The 19306-nt window shown below is 40.3% G+C and overlaps 1 protein-coding gene and 1 pseudogene across 8 annotated transcripts in view; both read left to right on the forward strand.

Moving 5' to 3' along the window:
• The window catches only part of TTBK2 (tau tubulin kinase 2), a 179570-nt gene that overhangs the window by 105302 nt on the left and 54962 nt on the right, over window positions 1-19306 (forward strand). For all 8 annotated transcript variants that reach the window (XM_058427579.1, XM_032176063.2, XM_032176062.2 and 5 more), the window contains 3 exons: window positions 1640-1705; window positions 6734-6826; window positions 7760-7885. In XM_058427579.1, coding sequence (XP_058283562.1) covers window positions 1640-1705; window positions 6734-6826; window positions 7760-7885 — 285 coding nt within the window. The remainder of the gene's footprint in view (window positions 1-1639; window positions 1706-6733; window positions 6827-7759; window positions 7886-19306) is intronic.
• LOC116482530 (keratin, type II cytoskeletal 8-like) lies at window positions 16218-17979 on the forward strand (annotated as a pseudogene).

Here is a 19306-nt window from a genome sequence, read left to right on the forward strand (position 1 = left end):
AAGAAGACAGGCAGTAAACAAATTAAAATAGATTAGCCCTATGTGGTGGCACATTCCAGTAGTTCCAGCTACTTGAGAGGCTGAGGCAGGAGGATCACTTGAGCCCAGGAATTTGAGGCTGCTGTGAACTATGATTACACCACTGCACTACAGCCTGGGCTACAGAGCAAGACCTCATCTCTTAAAAAAATTAAAATCTAAACAAATGGGCAATAAACAGAATAAGAATATAAATAAAATTGATTTGGGGGTAGTAAAGCTGTTATAAGAAAGAAAGCAGAGTAAAAGAATAGAGTGGCACTACAGATGAAGGGAGCAGTATTTTAGATTAGAATGATTAAGGAAAGTTTCTCTGAGGAGGGACATGTGAGCAGAAGCCTTACAATGGAGTAGAAGAGCTAGCCATTGGAGGGATTCAAGGAGCTGGCATTCCAACTGGAGAGAATTGTGTGCACCTGGAGATGAATTCACAATAGTGACATGTGACCTAGGTGCTTGTTTCTCAAAGTATGATCCCCGGACTGTCATTGGAATCCACTCAAGCCTGTTAGGAATGCAGAATCTCAGTCCCCTTCTCAGAATTGCTAAACCACAACCTGTATTTTTTTTTTTTTTTTTTTTTTTGAGATGGAGTCTCGCTGTCGCCCAGGCTGGAGTGCTGTGGCGCGATCTCGGCTCACTGCAGGCTCCGCCCCCTGGGGTTCACGCCATTCTCTTGGCTCAGCCTCCCCAGTAGCTGGGACTACAGGTGACCGCCACCTCACCTGGCTAATTTTTTGTATTTTTAGTAGAGACGGGGTTTCACTGTGTTAGCCAGGATGGTCTCGATCTCCTGACCTCGTGATCCGCCCACCTCAGCCTCCCAAAGTGCTGGGATTACAGGCGTGAGCCACCGTGCCCAGCCATGTGTGTGCACTGTTTTGAGCTAAAACCAAAATTGGTCATAAAAGAAACCAAGGTAAATCCATTGTGGAAGGAGACAAATGCCAGATCATGAGAAGTCTCGTAGGCTAAGTAAAAAGCTTGGACTTTATTCTAAGTTGAGTTCTCTGAGGACTAGGATCATGTATTTTTCACGTTGGTGTTATTTCTAGTATGTGGCACATACTAAGCACCCGATAACTTGAATTTTTTAATACATGAATTGCATATGAAGGTAGGGTACAAGTTGCCACCACCTTTGAATTGAGTTTGAATGAAATAGCCAAGACATGAAGAGCTTGGTATCTCAGGTTTACTTAGTGATTCCTCACCATCTAAATATATTTATTAGTATCCAGAACCTGAATACTAATATATATACTATGATACTTACCATGATTATGGGTATATGAAAGCATTTAATGTTTTCTAATATACAGAATTGTATAGATGTCATAAATGCCTCTGTATTTTAAAATGTAGGTAGGAAAAAAACTGGACTGAAAATTAAAATTTTATCAGCGTTTTTTTTTAAAAGATGTGATTTAGAGATAATCTCTCTAGTTTCTTGTAATTTCATAGTTAAAAGTTAGAAATTAAATAGTATTTTATTGTGACAATAAAGGACATGTTTCTTCCATTTACTTCATGGTTCAAGTGTGCTGAATGTATTGCTGTTTGAAGCTCATTTATTATTCTTTGCATGGCTTTGTTGTAGCCTCGAGCTGTGGCAGGCTTTCGAGGGACAGTTCGTTATGCATCAATCAACGCACATCGGAACAGGGTAGGTATCTGAACTAGAGTCATATCTGTATAAGTATGCTAAGAGCTTAAATCAGATTGACTTCTTTTTTATTTTATTATTATTTTATATATATATATTTTTTCAAGACAGAGTCTTGCACTGTTGCCCAGGCTGGAGTGCAGTGGCCCGATCTCGGCTCACTGCAACCTCTGCCTCCTGGGTTCAAGTTATTCTCCTGCCTCAGCCTCCCTAGTAGCTGGAATTACAGGTGCCCACCACCACGCCCAGCTAATTTTTTGTATTTTTAGTAGAGAGTGTTTCACTATGTTGGCCAGGCTGGTCTCAAACTCCTGGCCTCATGATCACCTGCCTCAGCCTCCCAAAGTGAGATTGACTTCTTTATAAAGTACAAAGATATGGAAAGTGCTTGAGAGTTGAGGATCCCTTTAATAGCTACAAAGTTGCTTGGAATGTTCGTCCTAATTCATTCTTGTGTGGCACTAATGATAACGGAATTGGTAATACTAATGCACGATATAGTGTATCGTGGATAATAGATATGTGCAGGTGCTTGGAAAATAAAATTGGATTTGCCAGAAAAGACAGTAGCTAAGTATGTTTATGTCTATGGGAAATCTGTGTACTTAATTAGATATAAGTATTAACAAATTTAATATAGAGGTTTGGGAGGCTGAGGTGGGCAGATCACAAGGTCAGGAGTTCGAGACCAGCCTGGCCAGCATAGTGAAACCCCATCTCTACTAAAAATACAAAAATTAGCTGGGCATGGTGGCATGTGCCTGTAGTCTCAGCTACTCGGGAGGCTGAGGCAAAAGAATCATTTGAACCCGGGAGGTGAAGGTTGTAGTAAGCTGAGATCGTGCCACTGCACTCCAGCCTGGGCAACAGAGCAAGACTCTGTCTCAAAAAAAAAATATGTATGTATATATTTATTTTTTTAATATATATATTTATATAGAGAGAATTTAGAAGAGATTGAACATCTCTTCCAAATTTGAGACAGAGCAAGACTCTGTCTCAAAAAATATATATATATACATTTTTAATATATATGTATATATAGAGAGAAAGAGAATTTGGAAGAGATTGAACATCTGTGTACTATTTCAAGAAATTATTTGGGAATATAATACTATCAATATCTAATGAAATGTGGGAGTCATCATTTTATCTGTAATATGTATCTAATCTGTGATATCCCTCTCCCCACCAAACCTTTTGTTTTCATGAAGATTTCAAGTGCAGACAATTTAAAAATGTTCGTTTTAGTAAATTATCCCTTTCCTCTTGGGTTAAATTTTAAAAATATCTCCCCTCACCCCCTTACTTTGGTCCCTTTGTTCTGCGCTAACTTTTTCCCCTTCATCCCGAACTTTATGAGTAGGAAAACTGGGCATTTTTATGGATTATCAATCCTTTAGCTTTTTTAAATGGAGTTGAGAAACTGAGCAAGTGATTCCTTGATAAAATAGGGAGAAAAGTATTTTTTGTTGATTCTTTTCTTTACCTTGTTCCTGTTCTGATAAGCCAAAACGAGAACTTGACCAATATGTGATAGGAAGAGTATATACTGTGGTCTTAAATGCTGTGCTGCAGTTAATTTGGCTTCTTATGGCGTGATTATAAATTGAAAATAGTAAAGCTATTTTTCTCGGTGTGTAGCACTCTGCCAAGCATTTAAACTCATTTGGTTTGATTCAGTGTTACTTTATTTTATGATATCTAGTCATTTACTTTGCCTTGAAAAGAAGCTCTCTTCTTTTCCTGGTAGATTCTTATAAAAGTTTAGAAATACTAGGTTTTCCAATTAATTTTATTAAAGAATTATGTCAACATTGGAATCTGTGAAAATACATTATTTTTTAAGATAAACATAAGTATTTTCAGAGACTATAATAGCTACATAAGCATTTTCAAAATAGCTAATAGAGATTATGTACTTTTACTGTTTTAATGTAGACAGTGGCGATTTCTTCTAAAAGCCTTTCCAGCACAGTGTCCTCTAACGGTTACTTTGATAACTTGCTTATTTGTTACTCATCTAACCTTGTAGAGGAATTTGATAGTATATAACAGTGGTTCTTAACCCTCTTTTCTGCTCCCAGCACACCTGAGGGGTAGAATGCTTTTACTCAGTAACATAGTTCACGATTGTTAGTTTGTGAGGTGATGCAGGAGTGCAGCTCTTGGAACTTCCAGAGTTGCTTGTCTAATCTTAAAAGGTTTCCCAGCTAATTCTAACATGCTTCTTTTTTCCATACTCTGAAACCCTGATTTGATAATATCTAAAAATAATACACTCTATTTCTCTTTTTCTGGTTCCTTAAACTTTACTTTTTAGAGACAGGGTCTTGTTCTGTTGCCCAGGGTGGAGTGTAGTGGCAGGATCATAGCTTACTATAACCTTGAACTCCTAGGCTCAAGCAATCTTCTCGCTTCAGCCTTCTCAGTAGCTAGGACCACAGGTGCACACCACTGTACCTGGCTAATTTTTTAATTTTTCATATTAACAGTCTTGCTGTGTTGCCCAAGCTGGTCTCAAACTCGTGGCCTCAAGCAGTCTTCTAGCCTTGGCCCCCGAAAGTGCTGGGATTACATGCATGAGCCACCATGCCTTGCCAAATCTTAAAGTTTTAACATGAATAATTCTTAAATAATACAAGGACTTTTAAAAACACTTGAGCCTGGCCAACATGGTGAAACCCCGTATCTACTAAAAATATAAAAATTAGCTGGGTGTGGTGGCGGGCGCCTGTAATCTCAGCTACTAGGGAGGCTGAGGCAGGAGAATTGCTGGAACCTGGGAAGCAGAGGTTGCAGTGAGCTGATAGTGCCCCATTGCACTCCAGCCCTGGCTGACGACAACGAGACTCTGTCTCAAAAAACAAAACAAAAAAACACTTGAACTCTGTCATACTGTCTTATTGTTGTTTTACATTTTAATTTTGTTAATACTTATCTCAATACTTTAAAAAAATTACTTTCTTCTGCTTCTTGGGTCACTGTTGAGAACCTTTGTCACTTTATTTAATTGTTGTTACATTTTTTTTTTTTTAAAGATGGATCCTCTTGCCCTCCTCCCGAGTAGCTGGGATTACAGGCATACGCTGCCATGCCCAGCTAATTTTTTTTAATTTTTTAATAGAGATGGGGTTTCACCGTGTTGCCCAGGCTGGTCTCGAACTCCTGAGCTCAGGCAATCCACCAGCTTCAGCCTCCCAAAGTGCTAGGATTACAGGTGTAAGCCACCGTGCTCGGCCTTAATTTGTCCTTTTTAAAGTTTTATTTTATTTTTTATTTTTTGGGAGAGTCTTGCTCTGTTGCCCAGGCTGGAGTATACTGGTATGATCTCGGCTCACTGCAGTCTCAACCTCGTGGGCTCAAGCAGTCCTCCCACCTCAGCCTCCTGTGTAGCTGGGACCACAGGCATACACCACCACACCTGGCTAATTTTTGTATTTTTTGTAGAGACGGCACTTTGCCATGTTGCCCAGACTAGTCTCAAACTCCTGAGCTCAAGCAATTCACCTGTCTTGGCCTCCCAAAGTGCTGGGATTACAGGCATGGAGCAACCGTGCCTAACCAATTTGTCCTTTTTATTTGAATACTTTTGGTATCTTCTCTGTCTTTGGAGTCCTGCATTCAAATGTGCCTAGGTGTGGGTTTTTAAATATTTATCTGTTTGGGATTTGATGTGTTTCCTAACCAAAATGTTCATGTCTTTCCTTGATTCTGGAAGATTCTCATATTCCCTTTTTCCCTTTCTCTTTATACCCTTTTTCCCAGATCACCAAATTGATACTTTAGACTTTCTTAGATTTTCTTATTCTGTCCTTTGTGCTGCCTCTGAAGTTCACTACTGGATTCTCTAATTCTTTGTGTCTCTGTGCTGCATTCTAGATAATTTCTTCAGATCTGTTTTCCAATTGATTTTTTTCTGCTGTGTTTGATCAGCTTTTAAACCTGCCCATTGAGTTTTAAATTTCTATAATTGTGCTTTTTATTTCTAGATGTTCTTTTTAGTCATTTTTCAAATCTGGTTGGGTTTTGGTTGGTTTTTATTGAATATAGTTCTTTTCTGATGACTGATTCCATTTTTCATTTTAACATTTTAAACATTCTTCGTCCCCTATAATTCCATTTATGAAATCCTGGGATACTTTTTCTACTGTTTGTAGCTTCTTTTGACATTAGCTTATTAATATACTTTATAAATTTGAATAATGAACATATGTTTGGTGAGGCTTTTTCTATAGCACTTCTATGAGGTCTGAATTCAGGGATGTATTTATCCTGAGAGGATAAATTTGCTTCTGTCATTCCTGCAGGGCATGATCACCCAGAAGTTAATTTCAAGTTAATTTCTAGGCTTGGTTTTTCAGACCACATGGGTATATATTTAACCCCCAAATCTAAATGAGGGACAGGCCTGTGGTAACAAATTCCCAGGACAATTTTTTTAAAACTCATTTTTTTCTTTTGATAGCAGTTCAATTTTACAGAAAACAATTATTACAGTATAATGTGCACACCAAATACTGCAATACGGATGTAACCCTTTTAGGGCCCTAGCTATATGGTGGGGGTGGGGTGTATCTCAGTTACAACTCATGTCCTGTGTAGGCCCAAGGCCTTTATGCCTGTCCCCTTCCTGGTTGATAGACTCATGACAGATGCCCCCACAGCAGCCAAAACTTGAGCATCAGCTTGCTTCCCTTATTTCCACCTTTTAAAAAATAGCTTTTAAAAGTTCTCTTTCTTCTAAATGAACACATTAACTAATGGGCTGTTATATTACTTCTAGCATTTCTATGTTTTGGGGTGTCCTTTGTTTCAAAAAGTTTTTCAATTTGTATATTCTGCCATATAGATTGCTATATAGCTATGTAAATTTATATATATATATATTTACCATATAATTTTTTGGGAAATAAATTTACATTTTTAGCCTAATAAGGTGAAACAAAATGGTTAGACCTTGAACAATGTAATGTACTCACAAGTAATAGTAATGTTATGTGACTGGATTCTGTTTTGTTTATGAAGGAAATGGGAAGACATGATGACCTTTGGTCCTTATTCTACATGTTGGTGGAGTTTGTGGTTGGTCAGCTGCCCTGGAGAAAAATAAAGGACAAGGTAATTTTGGGAATGGAGATGTCAATTTTGGTAGAAGAAATAAAAATTTCTCCTGAATAAACATTTTTGTTGAAAATATACTTATGTATAAGACTTAAAATCTACAAGCATTTTCACTATATCCCAATATATATATATTTTTCTGTGTGAGCTGACATTAGAGATCAAATTAATGTTAGGAGATTTTTCTGTGTACATGGAGAATAGATACTAATTGCTTCTGATTAATTTATAGCCCTCCTCTTAGCTTTTAATTTTATTAGTTCTCCCCTTTGTTTTTGTAAGTCAAGTAAGCTTTTAGTTTTTGATTGTCACATTATGTTGTTTGATTTAGAAAACTGTAAACACGTGTTGATAAAGAAAAGTAGATCAGATTTAAGATAAATTATTTTGAGATGGGTGCAATGGCTCACATCTATGATCCTAGCACCTTGGGAGACTGAGGCAAGAGGATCACTTGAGCCCAAAAATTCGAGACCAGGCTGGATAACATAGCGAGACCCCCATCTTTACAAAAAACTTTTAAAAATTACCTGGGCATGGTGGCATGTGCCTATAGTCCCAGCTACTTGGGAAGCTGAGGCAGGAGGATCACTCGAGGCTGCAGTGAGTTGTGATCATGCCATTGCACTTCAGCCTGGGTGACAGAGCAAGACCCTGTCTCAGAAAACTAAATAAATAAATTACTTATTTTGGGGACTATCAATACACTGATGCAGAACTCTGTGCTACTTGTTTGGTTCTGCATTATAGTTTTTTTCTGCTTTAAAACACTGTACATTAAGCTGTTAGTAAGAGCTCAGTTCTTGCTTTATACTTAATTACCCACTATCTCATTCCCTAGTACATACCCTTGAGACGGTTACTGAGGGGCTCTTAATGCCTAACCGCCAAGAGAAATTGACTGTAGCTCTTTTTCTCTTTACTTCCCAGGAGCAAGTAGGATCTATTAAGGAGAGATATGACCACAGGCTCATGTTGAAACATCTCCCACCAGAATTCAGCATCTTTCTAGACCATATCTCTTCTTTGGATTATTTTACAAAACCAGACTACCAGGTAACCATCTTTGTGAGTTCTGTGGGTTAGTTATTTTCTCTCTTAGTCTCTGCTTTCACTCATTGTAGCTTTGAAGGTGTTATAAATGAGTAGGGGAGGTCCTTAGAATAAGACTATTTTAATACATCCTGAGAAACATGGTGAAATTAACTTATGATGAGAGTGTCAGTGTGTGTGTTTTGTGTTTCATCCCTCTGGATAGACTTAACTTCATTAGAGTTTTAGGTTTATTCATCTTGTGACAGATTTTACTGTTCCTGCATGATTCATTCGGCATATAGAACTGCTGATAGTTGAAATTATGTAAATTCTATAGCTAATTTGTTGATCAGAAGGAAATGTCCAACTAGGTAATGCATCTGTCAAGGGCTTTAGGGCAGCATATCATATGTTAATATGCTATGGGACAGCGGTCAGTCAAAATTGGCTCCATTTTGTCTGTGGTCAGAGAATCATTTCCTTAAAGCATCAGTTAATGAGCCTTAGAAGGGTCTACTAGGTTTACTACAAATTGCATCCCTAACCCCAACCAGCGGTATTTCAGAAGATTCTGTTGCTCTCAGGGAGAATTTGGTCAGGGCTTAATACCAAATAATTGCTACCACTGAAAACATAAATGCGGCTACACATAGATTAATAAGAATATGTATTAGTATATCATTCTTAGTTACAAAGGACAACACATAGACTTTACTGCATATTAATGGTAGTTAAATTCTACGGTGTTGTCAGTGTTGTGCAGTCAAAAGACTAAAAAGTATCTATAGCACAGTAAATGTATTTGCATATACTAATTATTTATCTGTGAAATTGCTGTTTTTGTATAAGATACAAACAGGATATAAAGCAAAGAGGCAACATACAGCCTTGAGTCCTTAGAGACCTTAAATGGGTGAGCTTGTCTTCTCATGCATATGCCAATTTGTATTGTAAACAATAGGGACTGTCTAACAAATTGAGAAAATACACTGTGTGTGAGTTGTTTTGGAATGTGTTCTTATATTTGTCTTTTGTATGTATTTTCTGAAATGTATAGAGTTCACATTACTTAAAGCAATGAAATTATACCTGTAAGACTAGATTCAAGAGGAGGTGAAAAATGTTCCAACTTTCCCATCTTGAGTGCTAATAGTTTCTTATTGACAAAATTTGTTTAGGGGAATTTAGGACAGTAAAAAACTTTGATCACATTCTCTTCTTAAACCTATATCTAAAGAAGACTATCATATTTACAGCTAAAGTTTGAAACTTCATGATTATTTTAAACTAACAAATTATTGTTCTCGAGTTTTTCAGTTGGACATTCTCCTAGGGGCTTTTCTATCACTTAATAACAAAACAAAGTATGGTAATTTTCCACTTTTGAAAGAAAAAGAACAGGCATAACATTACTTTGTTTCACAGATTCTGTAAATAATCCAGCTCTTTCCTGCTCTGATCTTTCATAAGCAGTGAGTGAGAACAGAGGGCAGGTGGACAGGAGAAGGATAATTGAAAAAAGATGTTATGTGAGTGATGGGTGTGTTCTAATGACTAGTATCAATGTGACATCAGGTTTCAAAAGCCTGAGCTTTGCAGCTTCTGCCTCTTGTTTCTCTACCGAGTCTTCATCTTGAGAAAAATAACTACTTTTAATCTGAATGGTCTCGTGAACTCATGCTGTCCCTGTGATTAATTTTATAGTTTGAGATTCATTCCTAAATTTGATTTTACTTACTGTTCTTTCAAGATTTTATTTTGTTTATTTAATTTTTTTTTTTTATTATACTTTAGGTTTTAGGGTACATGTGCACAATGTGCAGGTTTGTTACATATGTATCCATGTGCCATGTTGATTTCCTGCACCCATTAGCTCGTCATTTAGCATTAGGTATATCTCCTAATGCTGTCCCCGCCCCCCCCCACCCCCCACCCCACAACAGTACCCGGAATGTGATGTTCCCCTTCCTGTGTCCATGAGTTCTCATTGTTCAATTTTTTTATTTAAAAAAATTTTTTGAGACAGGGTCTTGCTCTGTCAGCAAGGCTAGAGTGCAATTGGTGCAATCATGGCTCACTGCAGCTTCAACCTCCAAGACTCAAGTGATTCTCCCACTTTAGCCTCCTGAGTAGCTTGATCTACAAGTGTGCACCATGCCCGGCTTTTTTTTTTTTTTTTAAAGCAGAGATGAGGTTTTCCTATGTTGCCCAAGCAGGTCTCGAACTCCTGGCCTCAAACAATCCTTCTGCCTTGTCCTCCCAAAGTGCTGAGATAACCAGCATGAAGCCACCATACCTGGTCTTTTCTTTCAAAATTTTAGATTTCTCATGGGACAACCAATAAAGTTAAAAAAACCAATAAACCTCCTCCAGCAACAAGCAAAAAACATGCTTCCCTAGCTACATCAAAGGTCAAATAGCAATGATATGTTTCCAGCTTTGTCTATTCTGAGCTAAGACCAAAGTCAGTTTTTTTGTTATAATCAAAGTGTTAAATGATGCAGTTTTACAGAGCCACTTTCACTTTGTGTATATTTTATAAATCTTTAAAAATTAGAATATCTTGCCATAGAATATTATTACTTCAACACGTTGCACATGGCCAACACCTCATCCAACAGATGCTGCTGCTCACTCTGACATCAGGTGTGGACCTAGAGAGAATAGCTATTTTGTTTTCTACCAGGAATCTTTTATGTGTCTCTCACTTTACAATAAAGGCCGAAATTTGCTTTTGAGAAGTATTATATTATTTTGGGAAATTACATCAAGTTTATCTGTACTTAGTATTTATGTATGAGTCTGTTTTCCTAACTAGCTTTTAAATCCTGGAGAAATAGCCATGTCTTATTTTTTTAACCCCCATATTACACCTGGCACCTAAATTTTCAACAAATGTTAGGTAAATTTAATTAAGTCTTTACTTTGGACCAACAGTCTCCTACACAGAGAATACAAGAAAAATTAACCCTATAAGTGCATAAATACTGTTTTCTGTCTGTTAAAATAAATGTGGAGATATCAGAATTATAAACAAGATTAAAGCAGATATGTTCCTATAAATATTGTTTTGTTAGATTCTGAGTATTATAACAACTACAAGAGACAGAGTGGGCCAAGCACAGTGGTTCATGCTTGTAATCTCAGCACCTTGGGCGATTGAAGCAGGAGTATCACTTGAGGCCAGGAGTTTGAGACCAGCCTGGGCAACATAGTAACACCCTGTTTCTACAAAAAACAAAACAACAACAACAACAACAAATAACAAAAAAAAATTAGCCAGGTGTGGTGGCATGCACCTGTAGTCCCGGCTACTTGGGAGACTGAGATGGGAGGGTTACTTGAGTGAATCAAGGCTGCAGTGAGCCATAATTGTGCCACTGCACTCCAGCCTGAGTGACAGAGTGAGACTCCATCTCAAAAATAATAATAATAATTAATAGGATCACATGATCCTGATAACACAAATATCTTTATTAGAGTGTTCAAATTTGTTAAGCATCACTTAGCAAGTTGAGAAGACTAATGAAATCCATAAATATACACACTGTTGGTGAGCCTGAAACTAAAATGTGTATCTCAACCAGTTCACCCACTGCTACAGCGTTGCTAATATCAGAGGATAGGATAGAGAGGAAATGCAAAGCTAAGCAAGCTTCATTAATCTTCTTAATATACTTTCTAGGTTTAGGAATAGGACTATTTAAATGTAGATTACATCAAAATGTAATAGGTTTGCCTCTTGCTTTGGGGGACATAGAGCAGTTGTAGGATCCTCTGACTCTGATAACATCTGAATTAAATTTTTCTGAGGGCATAGATGCTACAAGGTTGACCTGAAAACAAGGAGGAACCTCCGATCAAATAGAGTGGTCAAGGAAGGTCTCTTTCTAAAGCTACCATGTAAGGCCCAGGGGTGTCCAATCTTTTGGCTTCGCTGGGCCACATTGGAAGAAGAAGAATTGTCTTGGGCTACACATAAAATACACTAACAGTAATGATAGCTGATGAGCCAAAAAAAAAAAAAAAAAATCGCAAAAAAATCTCATAATGTTTTAAGAAAGTTTACAAATTTGTGTTGGGCCACATTCAAAGCCGTCCTGGGTTACAGGTTAGAGAAACTTGATTGTAAGCCAAGCCCCAAAAGATGGGATTGTGTTGGCCATGTGAAGAGCAAAAATAAGAGGTAGAATGTTACAAGCCAAGGGAAGAACATGTACATGCGTGGGCCCTAATGTGAGAAAGGACTGAAAGAAGACAAGTATGGTCAGACAATAAATAAGTAGAGAGAACAGGTTGAGGTGAGGTTGGAAAGAGTCAGAAACCAGATAATGCAGGGCCTTGTAGGCCTTTTTAAGGAGTTTGGATTTTTATTCTAAGTACAACACAAAGTGCTGGAAGTGTTATAAACAGGAGCATGGTGATCCAATTTGTGCTTTAAGAGGATTACTTTTGCAGTTATGTGCATCCAAATGAAACAAAGGAGAATCAGAGACTAGTTGGGAAGGTACTGAGATAAGCTGAGCTGTGCCTTGGAAAGAAATAAATTTTTTTAAATCAGTGTCTTTTTTTTTTTTTTTTTTTTTGAGACATAGTCTTGCTCTGTTGCCCAGGCTGGAGTGCAGTGGTGTGATCTCGGCTCACTGCAACCTCTGCCTCCTGGGTTCAAGTGATTCTCTGCCTCAGCCTCCCAAGTAGCTGGGACCACAGGCACATGCCACCACGCCTAGCCAATTTTTGTATTTTTTTTAGAGACAGGGTTTCACCATGTTGGCCAGGCTGGTCTCAAACTCCTAGCCTAAAGTGATCCACCCACCTTGGCCTCCCAAAGTGCTGGGATTACAGGCATGTGCCACCATGCCTGGCCTAAAAATCAGTGTCTTAACACCATAAAGGTTCTTGATCATATAATACATTAGTCAAGTTGTACAGCTCTCCTAGGCAACTCTTAAGAGTAACTTGAAAATCCAGGCTCTGCCCATATATTGACACTGCTGTCTTTAATACATGGCCTTTTACTATTATCAGGAAAGGGAATAGTGTGGATGATGGCTTAGGGGTTTTACAGCCAGGCCTGGAAGTGATCTACAACACTGGTGTATGCCCAGTAGTCAGAACTTAATCACGCTGGCCCAATTCTAACTGAAGGGGAGGCTAGGACGTAGAGTATTCCCTTGTGGCCAGGAGGCAAGATGATGATGGCCTTGACTTGAGAGAAGTAGTAGAGATGGAGGGAAATGGGTGAATTCTTGCCTCTGCCCCATTACACCTTATCTCCTTTCATTCCCCATTGTACTTATGTGATCTAGTCATATTAGACCCCTTAATGCAGTCAAATGAGACTGCCAGCTCTTCTCCCAGTGTGCCCTGCCTGGAATGTGCCTCTGTTTCATAACACTGCTTGTCTTGTGAAATTGAAAGCCCTACTCAGATGTCAGTTTCTCTGCAGCCTCCTCTGATTCCTTCCATTCCTTCCATATTCCATAGTGGAGTAATTTCTTCTGTTCAACTCTTAGAGCAGGAGTACTTTGTTTTGTCTCTTTATTATATAAGCTCCTTAAGAGCCAGGGCCTTCCTTGCACATTTATCTCAATTTTCTGAAGAACATAGCACAATGATAGGCATTTAATAAAAGTGAAAAATTTAATTAAATCTGCTTGATTATTGCTTCTGTTGAATGTAAACCACCCAAAGACAGGACTGTGTTTTGTTAACATTTGTATTCCCAGCACCCAGGACAGTAGGCAGTCAATGTATGTCTGAAACAAGGAGTGGGTATTTGATGTAGCTATGGAATACAATAGAGTCACACTATGTTTACATGACTCGCTTAAATTCAGCTGTGTGTTCAGGAGGTAGAAAAATCTTAACATCTGTGATTCTGCCTGCCCTTTGGCTTAGTCATGCCTTATGGTGAGGGTAATGATTTAGTGCCCTCATGCATCTGCTATTCTCTCAATCTTCTCATTGACAGCAGTTCAGTGGCCCCAAATCAGGCTGCACCAGTATGAGTCCAATAGTTGAAAGCAGAGTACTTTTTTGGTACAAATGTGACTGCTGTCTGCAGCCAGCTTACTTTATCCACATTCATCTGAGGAAAAGACATCTATTCTAGAGCTGGAAGAAAAACTGGTTCTGTTGCACCTATTGAGAAATGGTAGTATTCTGTACTTTATGGACATTTTAAGGCACTTTCAAGAATAATTTCAACTATATGCTGTTTTTACCTTGCCTGCTGACTGGCTGTAACTCTTCTTTAGTAGAAATGGCACCGTACTTAAAAGACCTGTTTAAATTGATGCTTTGCCACGCACCGTTTGGATAACCTTTCTAGATCTCAGTTTTGTAGTCTGTGAAATGGTGGAAATACTGACTTCGCAGCATTATTGTTAAGATTTTTTTTTTTTTTTTTGAGACAGTTTCGGTCTTGTCACACAGGCTGGAGTGCAATGGCGTGATCTCAGCTCACTGCAACCTCTACCTCCTGGGTTCAAGCAATTCTGCCTCAGCCTCCCAAGTAGCTAGGATTACAGGCATGTGCTACCACGCCCAGCCAATTTTGTATTTTTAGTAAAGATGGGGTTTCACTATGTTGGTCAGGCTGGTCTCGAACTCCTGACCTCAGGTAATCCACCCACCTCGGCCTCCCAAAGTGCTGGGATTACAGGTGTGAGCCATGGCAGCTGGCCATTGTTAATATTTTTAATGAGGTAATTATGAGAATAATTTGTAACTTTTAAAGTATCATGTAAATGTAAGAAATGTAAGTGGTTTTACATGTACCACAGTGATGCTGCATTTGCTTATAATCATCTCTCTCTCTTTCTCTTTTTTTTTTTTTCACTCCTGGCTGGAGTACAATGGTACAATTTTGCCTCACTGAAACCTCCACCTCCCAGGTTAAAGCAGTCCTCTCATCTCAGCCTCCCAAGTAGCTAGGACCACAGGCGTGCACCACCACATCTGGCTAATTTTTATATTTTTAGTAGAGATGGGGTTTCACCACGTTGGCCAGGTCTCGAACTCCTGACCTCAGGTGATTGGCCCGCCTTGGCCTACCAAAGTGCTGGGATTACAGATGTGAACCACCGCACCCTGCCTAAAATCGTCTCATTTTTCTTCACTCAGCATTACCTTCTATGTTAATAGAACTTCTTTTATTGCCTGTTTGCTGCTTTGTCCTGTCATAGCAATAAGAAAATGTTGTTTACCTTTGTTATTGGCCTTGTGAGGAGGCACTGAAAAGCCTTAGTGTACTACATTTCCAGGCAGTTTACCATTTGGACTGACTGAGCCCCTGAAAGGGAAGACTGATATCAGCCAGCACTTTTGGCTGAGTAAGTGACCATGCTGCCTTACCCTGCCTCAGGTCCTGGGGCAGCCAACCATGAGGGGCACTTCTGAATCTCCAGTATCTTGATATACAGTCATGCGCCACATAATGATATTTCAGTCAATGATGGACTGCATATACGACAGTGGTCCCATAAGCTTATAATACTGTGTTTTTACTATACCTTTTCTATGTTTAGATATGTTTACATACACAAATACTTACCATTGCATTACAATTGCCTACAGTAGTCAGTACAATAACACGCTACAAAGATAGGTAGCCTAGTAGCAATAGGCTATACTATATATAGCCTAGGTGTGTAATAGGCTATACCATTTAGCTTTGTGTAAGTACATGTATTAGGGTTCTCTAGAGAGACAGAACTAATGGAATAGATATATATATAAAGGGGAATTTAGTAAGTATTAACTCACATGATCACAGGGTCCCACAGTAGGCTGTCTGCAGGCTGAGGAGCCGGGAGAGCCAGTCCAAGTCCCAAAACTGAAGAACTTGGAGTCTGATGTTGGAGGACAGGAAGTATCCAGCATGGGAGAAACATGTAGGCTGGGAGGCTAGGCCAGCCTCACATTTTCACATTTTTCTGCCTGCTTTATATTCACTGGCATCTGATTAGATGGTGCCCACCAGATTAAGGATGGGTCTGCCTTCCCCAGCCCACTGACTCAAATGTTAATCTCCTATGGCAGCACCCTCACAGACACACCCAGGATCAATACTTTGATCCTTCAATCTAGTCAAGTTGACACTCAGTATTAACCATCACAGTACACTCTATGATGCTTGCACAATGAAATGCCTGTCAACACATTTCTCAGAATGTATCCCCGTTGCTATGTGACACCCGACTTAATGGTGAAAACAGGTAAAGGTTGCAGCTTCTTCAACTCATTCTCTTTATTTTAATTTTAATTTTATTTTATTTTATTTATGTTATGTCGTGTTGCGTCATGTCATGTCATGTCATGTCATGTCATGTTATGTTATGTTATGTTATTTTTGCTAGTTTGTTAGAGGATGGGTGCAGTTAAATTTTTTTCTTTACCAATGTTGCTAAAATCCCCAAGAAGAGCAGAGAAGTAAAGACTGTGTGCAGACCAAGAAGCAGCTTCTCCACTCCTTCTGGGATTCCTTCTGGTTTGGCCCACCTGCCTCCACTCCTGCCTCCACCATGCCCATCAGGGTGACCCAGGAGTCCTACAAGGTATCCACCTCTGGCCCCCAGGCCTTCAACAGCCTCTCCTACACGAGTGGGCCTGGTGCCTGCATCAGCTCCTTGAGCTTCTTCCGAATGGGCAGCAGCAGCTTCTGGGGTGGCCTGGGCGCAGAATATGGTGGGGCCGGTGGGGCCAGTGGAGGAATCACTGCTGTCACTGTCAACCAAAGCCTGCTGAGCCCTCTTAACCTGGAGGTGGACCTCAACATCCAGGCGGTGCGCACCCAGGAGGAGAAGCAGATCAAGACCCTCAACAACAAGTTTGCCTCCTTCATAGACAAGATACGGTTCCTGGAGCAGCAGAACAAGATGCTGGAGACCAAGTGGAGCCTTGTGCAGCAGCAGAAGATGGCTCGGAGCAACATGGACAACATGTTCGAGAGCTACATCAACAGCCTTAGGTGGCAGCAGAGACTCTGGGCCAAGAGAAACTGAAGCTGGAGGCGGAGCTTGGCAGCATGCACAGGCTGGTGGAGGACTTCAGGAACAAGTATGAGGATGAGATCAGTAAGTGTACAGAGATGGAGAATGAATTTGTGCTCATCAAGGAGGATGTGGGTGAAGCTTACATGAACAAGATGGAGCTGAAGTCTCCCCTGAAAGGGCTGACTGCCGAGATCAGCTTCTTCAGGCAGCTGTATGAAGAGGAGATCAGGAGCTGCAGTCCCAGATCTCAGATACATCTGTGGTGCTGTTCATGGACAATAGCCGCTTCCTGGACATGGGCAGCATCATCCCTGAGGTCAAGGTGCAGTACGAGGAGATTGCCAACCGCAGCCGGGCTGAGGCTGAGAGCATGTACTAGATTAAGTATAAGGAGCTGCAGACGCTGGGTCGGAAGCATGGGGATGACCTGTGGCGTGCAAAGACTGAGATCTCCTAGATGAACCGGAACATCAGCGGGCTCCAAGCTGAGACTGAGGGTCTCAAAGGCCAGCGGGCTTCCCTGGAGGCCGCCACGCAGATACCAAGCAGCGTGGGGAGCTGGCCATTAAGGATGCCGACGCCAAGCTGTCTGAGCTGGAGGCTGCCCTGCAGCTAGCCAGTCAAGACATGGCGCAGCAGCTGCATGAGTACCAGGAGCTGATGAAGGTCAAGCTGGCCCTGGATATCAAGATCGCCACCTACAGGAAGCTGTTGGAGGATGAGGAGAGCTGGCTGGAGTCTGGGATGCAGAACATGAGTATCCATATGAAGACCACCAGCAGCTATGCAGGTGGTCAGAGCTTGGCCTATGGGGGCCTCACAAGCCCCGGCCTCAGCTAAGGCCTGGGCTCCAGCTTTGGCTCTGGCATGGGCTCCAGCTTCTTCAGCCGCACCAGCTCCTCCAGGGCCGTGGTCGTGAAGAAGATCGAAACCCGTGATGGGAAGCTGGTGTGTGAGTCCTCCGACGTCCTGCCAAAGTGAAGCCCCTCCCAGCCTGCCCCTCCTGCGGCTGCCGCAGAGCCTAGGAGGGAGGCCACTGTGCAGAGGAACACAGGGAACGGGAGACCCACCTGAGGCTCAGCCCTAGCCCTCAGCCCATCTGCGAGAGAGTTTACTACCTGGGGACCCCCCTTGCCCATGCCTTCAGCTGCAAAGCAATTCAATTGCTTTTTTTTTTTTTTTTTTTCCAAAAAAAAACCCCGGCTAACCCCTCAAAAAAAAAAAAAAAAAAAAAAAAAAAAAAAGACTGTATGCATTTCTTTCCCTCTATTGCATCTACTTATTACTGAAGTGGGGCAATTTCTTTTGCAGTAGATAATCTGCCCTTCAATCAGCCAAGCCAACATTGCCATTGTGCTCTCCTGCTTAAGTGCTTTATTGATCCACTAATTTACCATTTATTAACTGAGAATTCAGGAATCAGGATTCTTAGTGAGTTCTTAATATCACCTTATAAATAATTCTTGGTTTTGCAAAAGCTGGACTTGGTCTACATTCTCTTTGAAAGGGCAAACTGGGATTTCATATGGAGGTAAATATGATACAGTTATTTATTGCATTTTGTGCCAAGGATAAGAGGAGTGTTTCCCTAAGGCATTGTGTGTATGTCAGATGACTTATTGCCATAAAGAATAAGGGTATTTTAGGTAGTAGGAGCTGGCACCAAGCATCTATGTAAGCTGCATATAGGTATATAGTCGATTTATTTTAGAATAATATATTTTTGTTGGTTAATTTTTTCTAGTTATTAAAAGTAATGTGTGGTCATTATAAAAGTTTTAGAATTACAGAAAAATAAAAAATCCAGATTACTCAGAATCTCATTATCCTGACATAATAATTGACTTTTATTATTTATTTATTTATTTTGAGACGGGGTCTCACTCTGTCGCCCAGGCTGGAGTGCAGTGGTGTGATCTTGGCTCACTACAAACCCTGCCTCCCCGGGCTCAAGTAATCCTCCCACCTCAGCCTCCCAAGTAGCTGAGACCAGAAGTGTACACCACCACACCTGGCTAATTTTATGTATTTTTGGTAGAGATAGGGTTTCACCATGTTGCCTAGGCTGTAATTGACTTTTATTACTTTGTATCTTGAATAATTTGCTTTTGAAAAATCATTGTATTGAATATCCCATCAGATTTACAGTGGACTGCTTCTTATTCATAAGTGCAAGTAGAATAGGGATTGACACAAATAATCCACACAGCGGCCAAATAAAAAGTAATGCAGGGCCGGGCGCAGTGGCTTACGCCTGTAATCCCAGCACTTTGAGAGGCCGAGACAGGAGGATCACTTGAGGTCAGGAGTTCAAGACCAGCCTGGCCAACATGGCAACACCCTGTCTCTACTAAAAGTACAAAAAAATTTAGCCGGGCATGGTGGCATATGTCTATAGTCTCAGCTGCTTGGGAAGTGAGGCGGGAGACTCTCTTGAACCCAG

The sequence above is a fragment of the Hylobates moloch genome, unplaced genomic scaffold (assembly GCF_009828535.3).
Source record: "Hylobates moloch isolate HMO894 unplaced genomic scaffold, HMol_V3 SCAFFOLD_14, whole genome shotgun sequence".
Taxonomy (NCBI): domain Eukaryota; kingdom Metazoa; phylum Chordata; class Mammalia; order Primates; family Hylobatidae; genus Hylobates; species Hylobates moloch.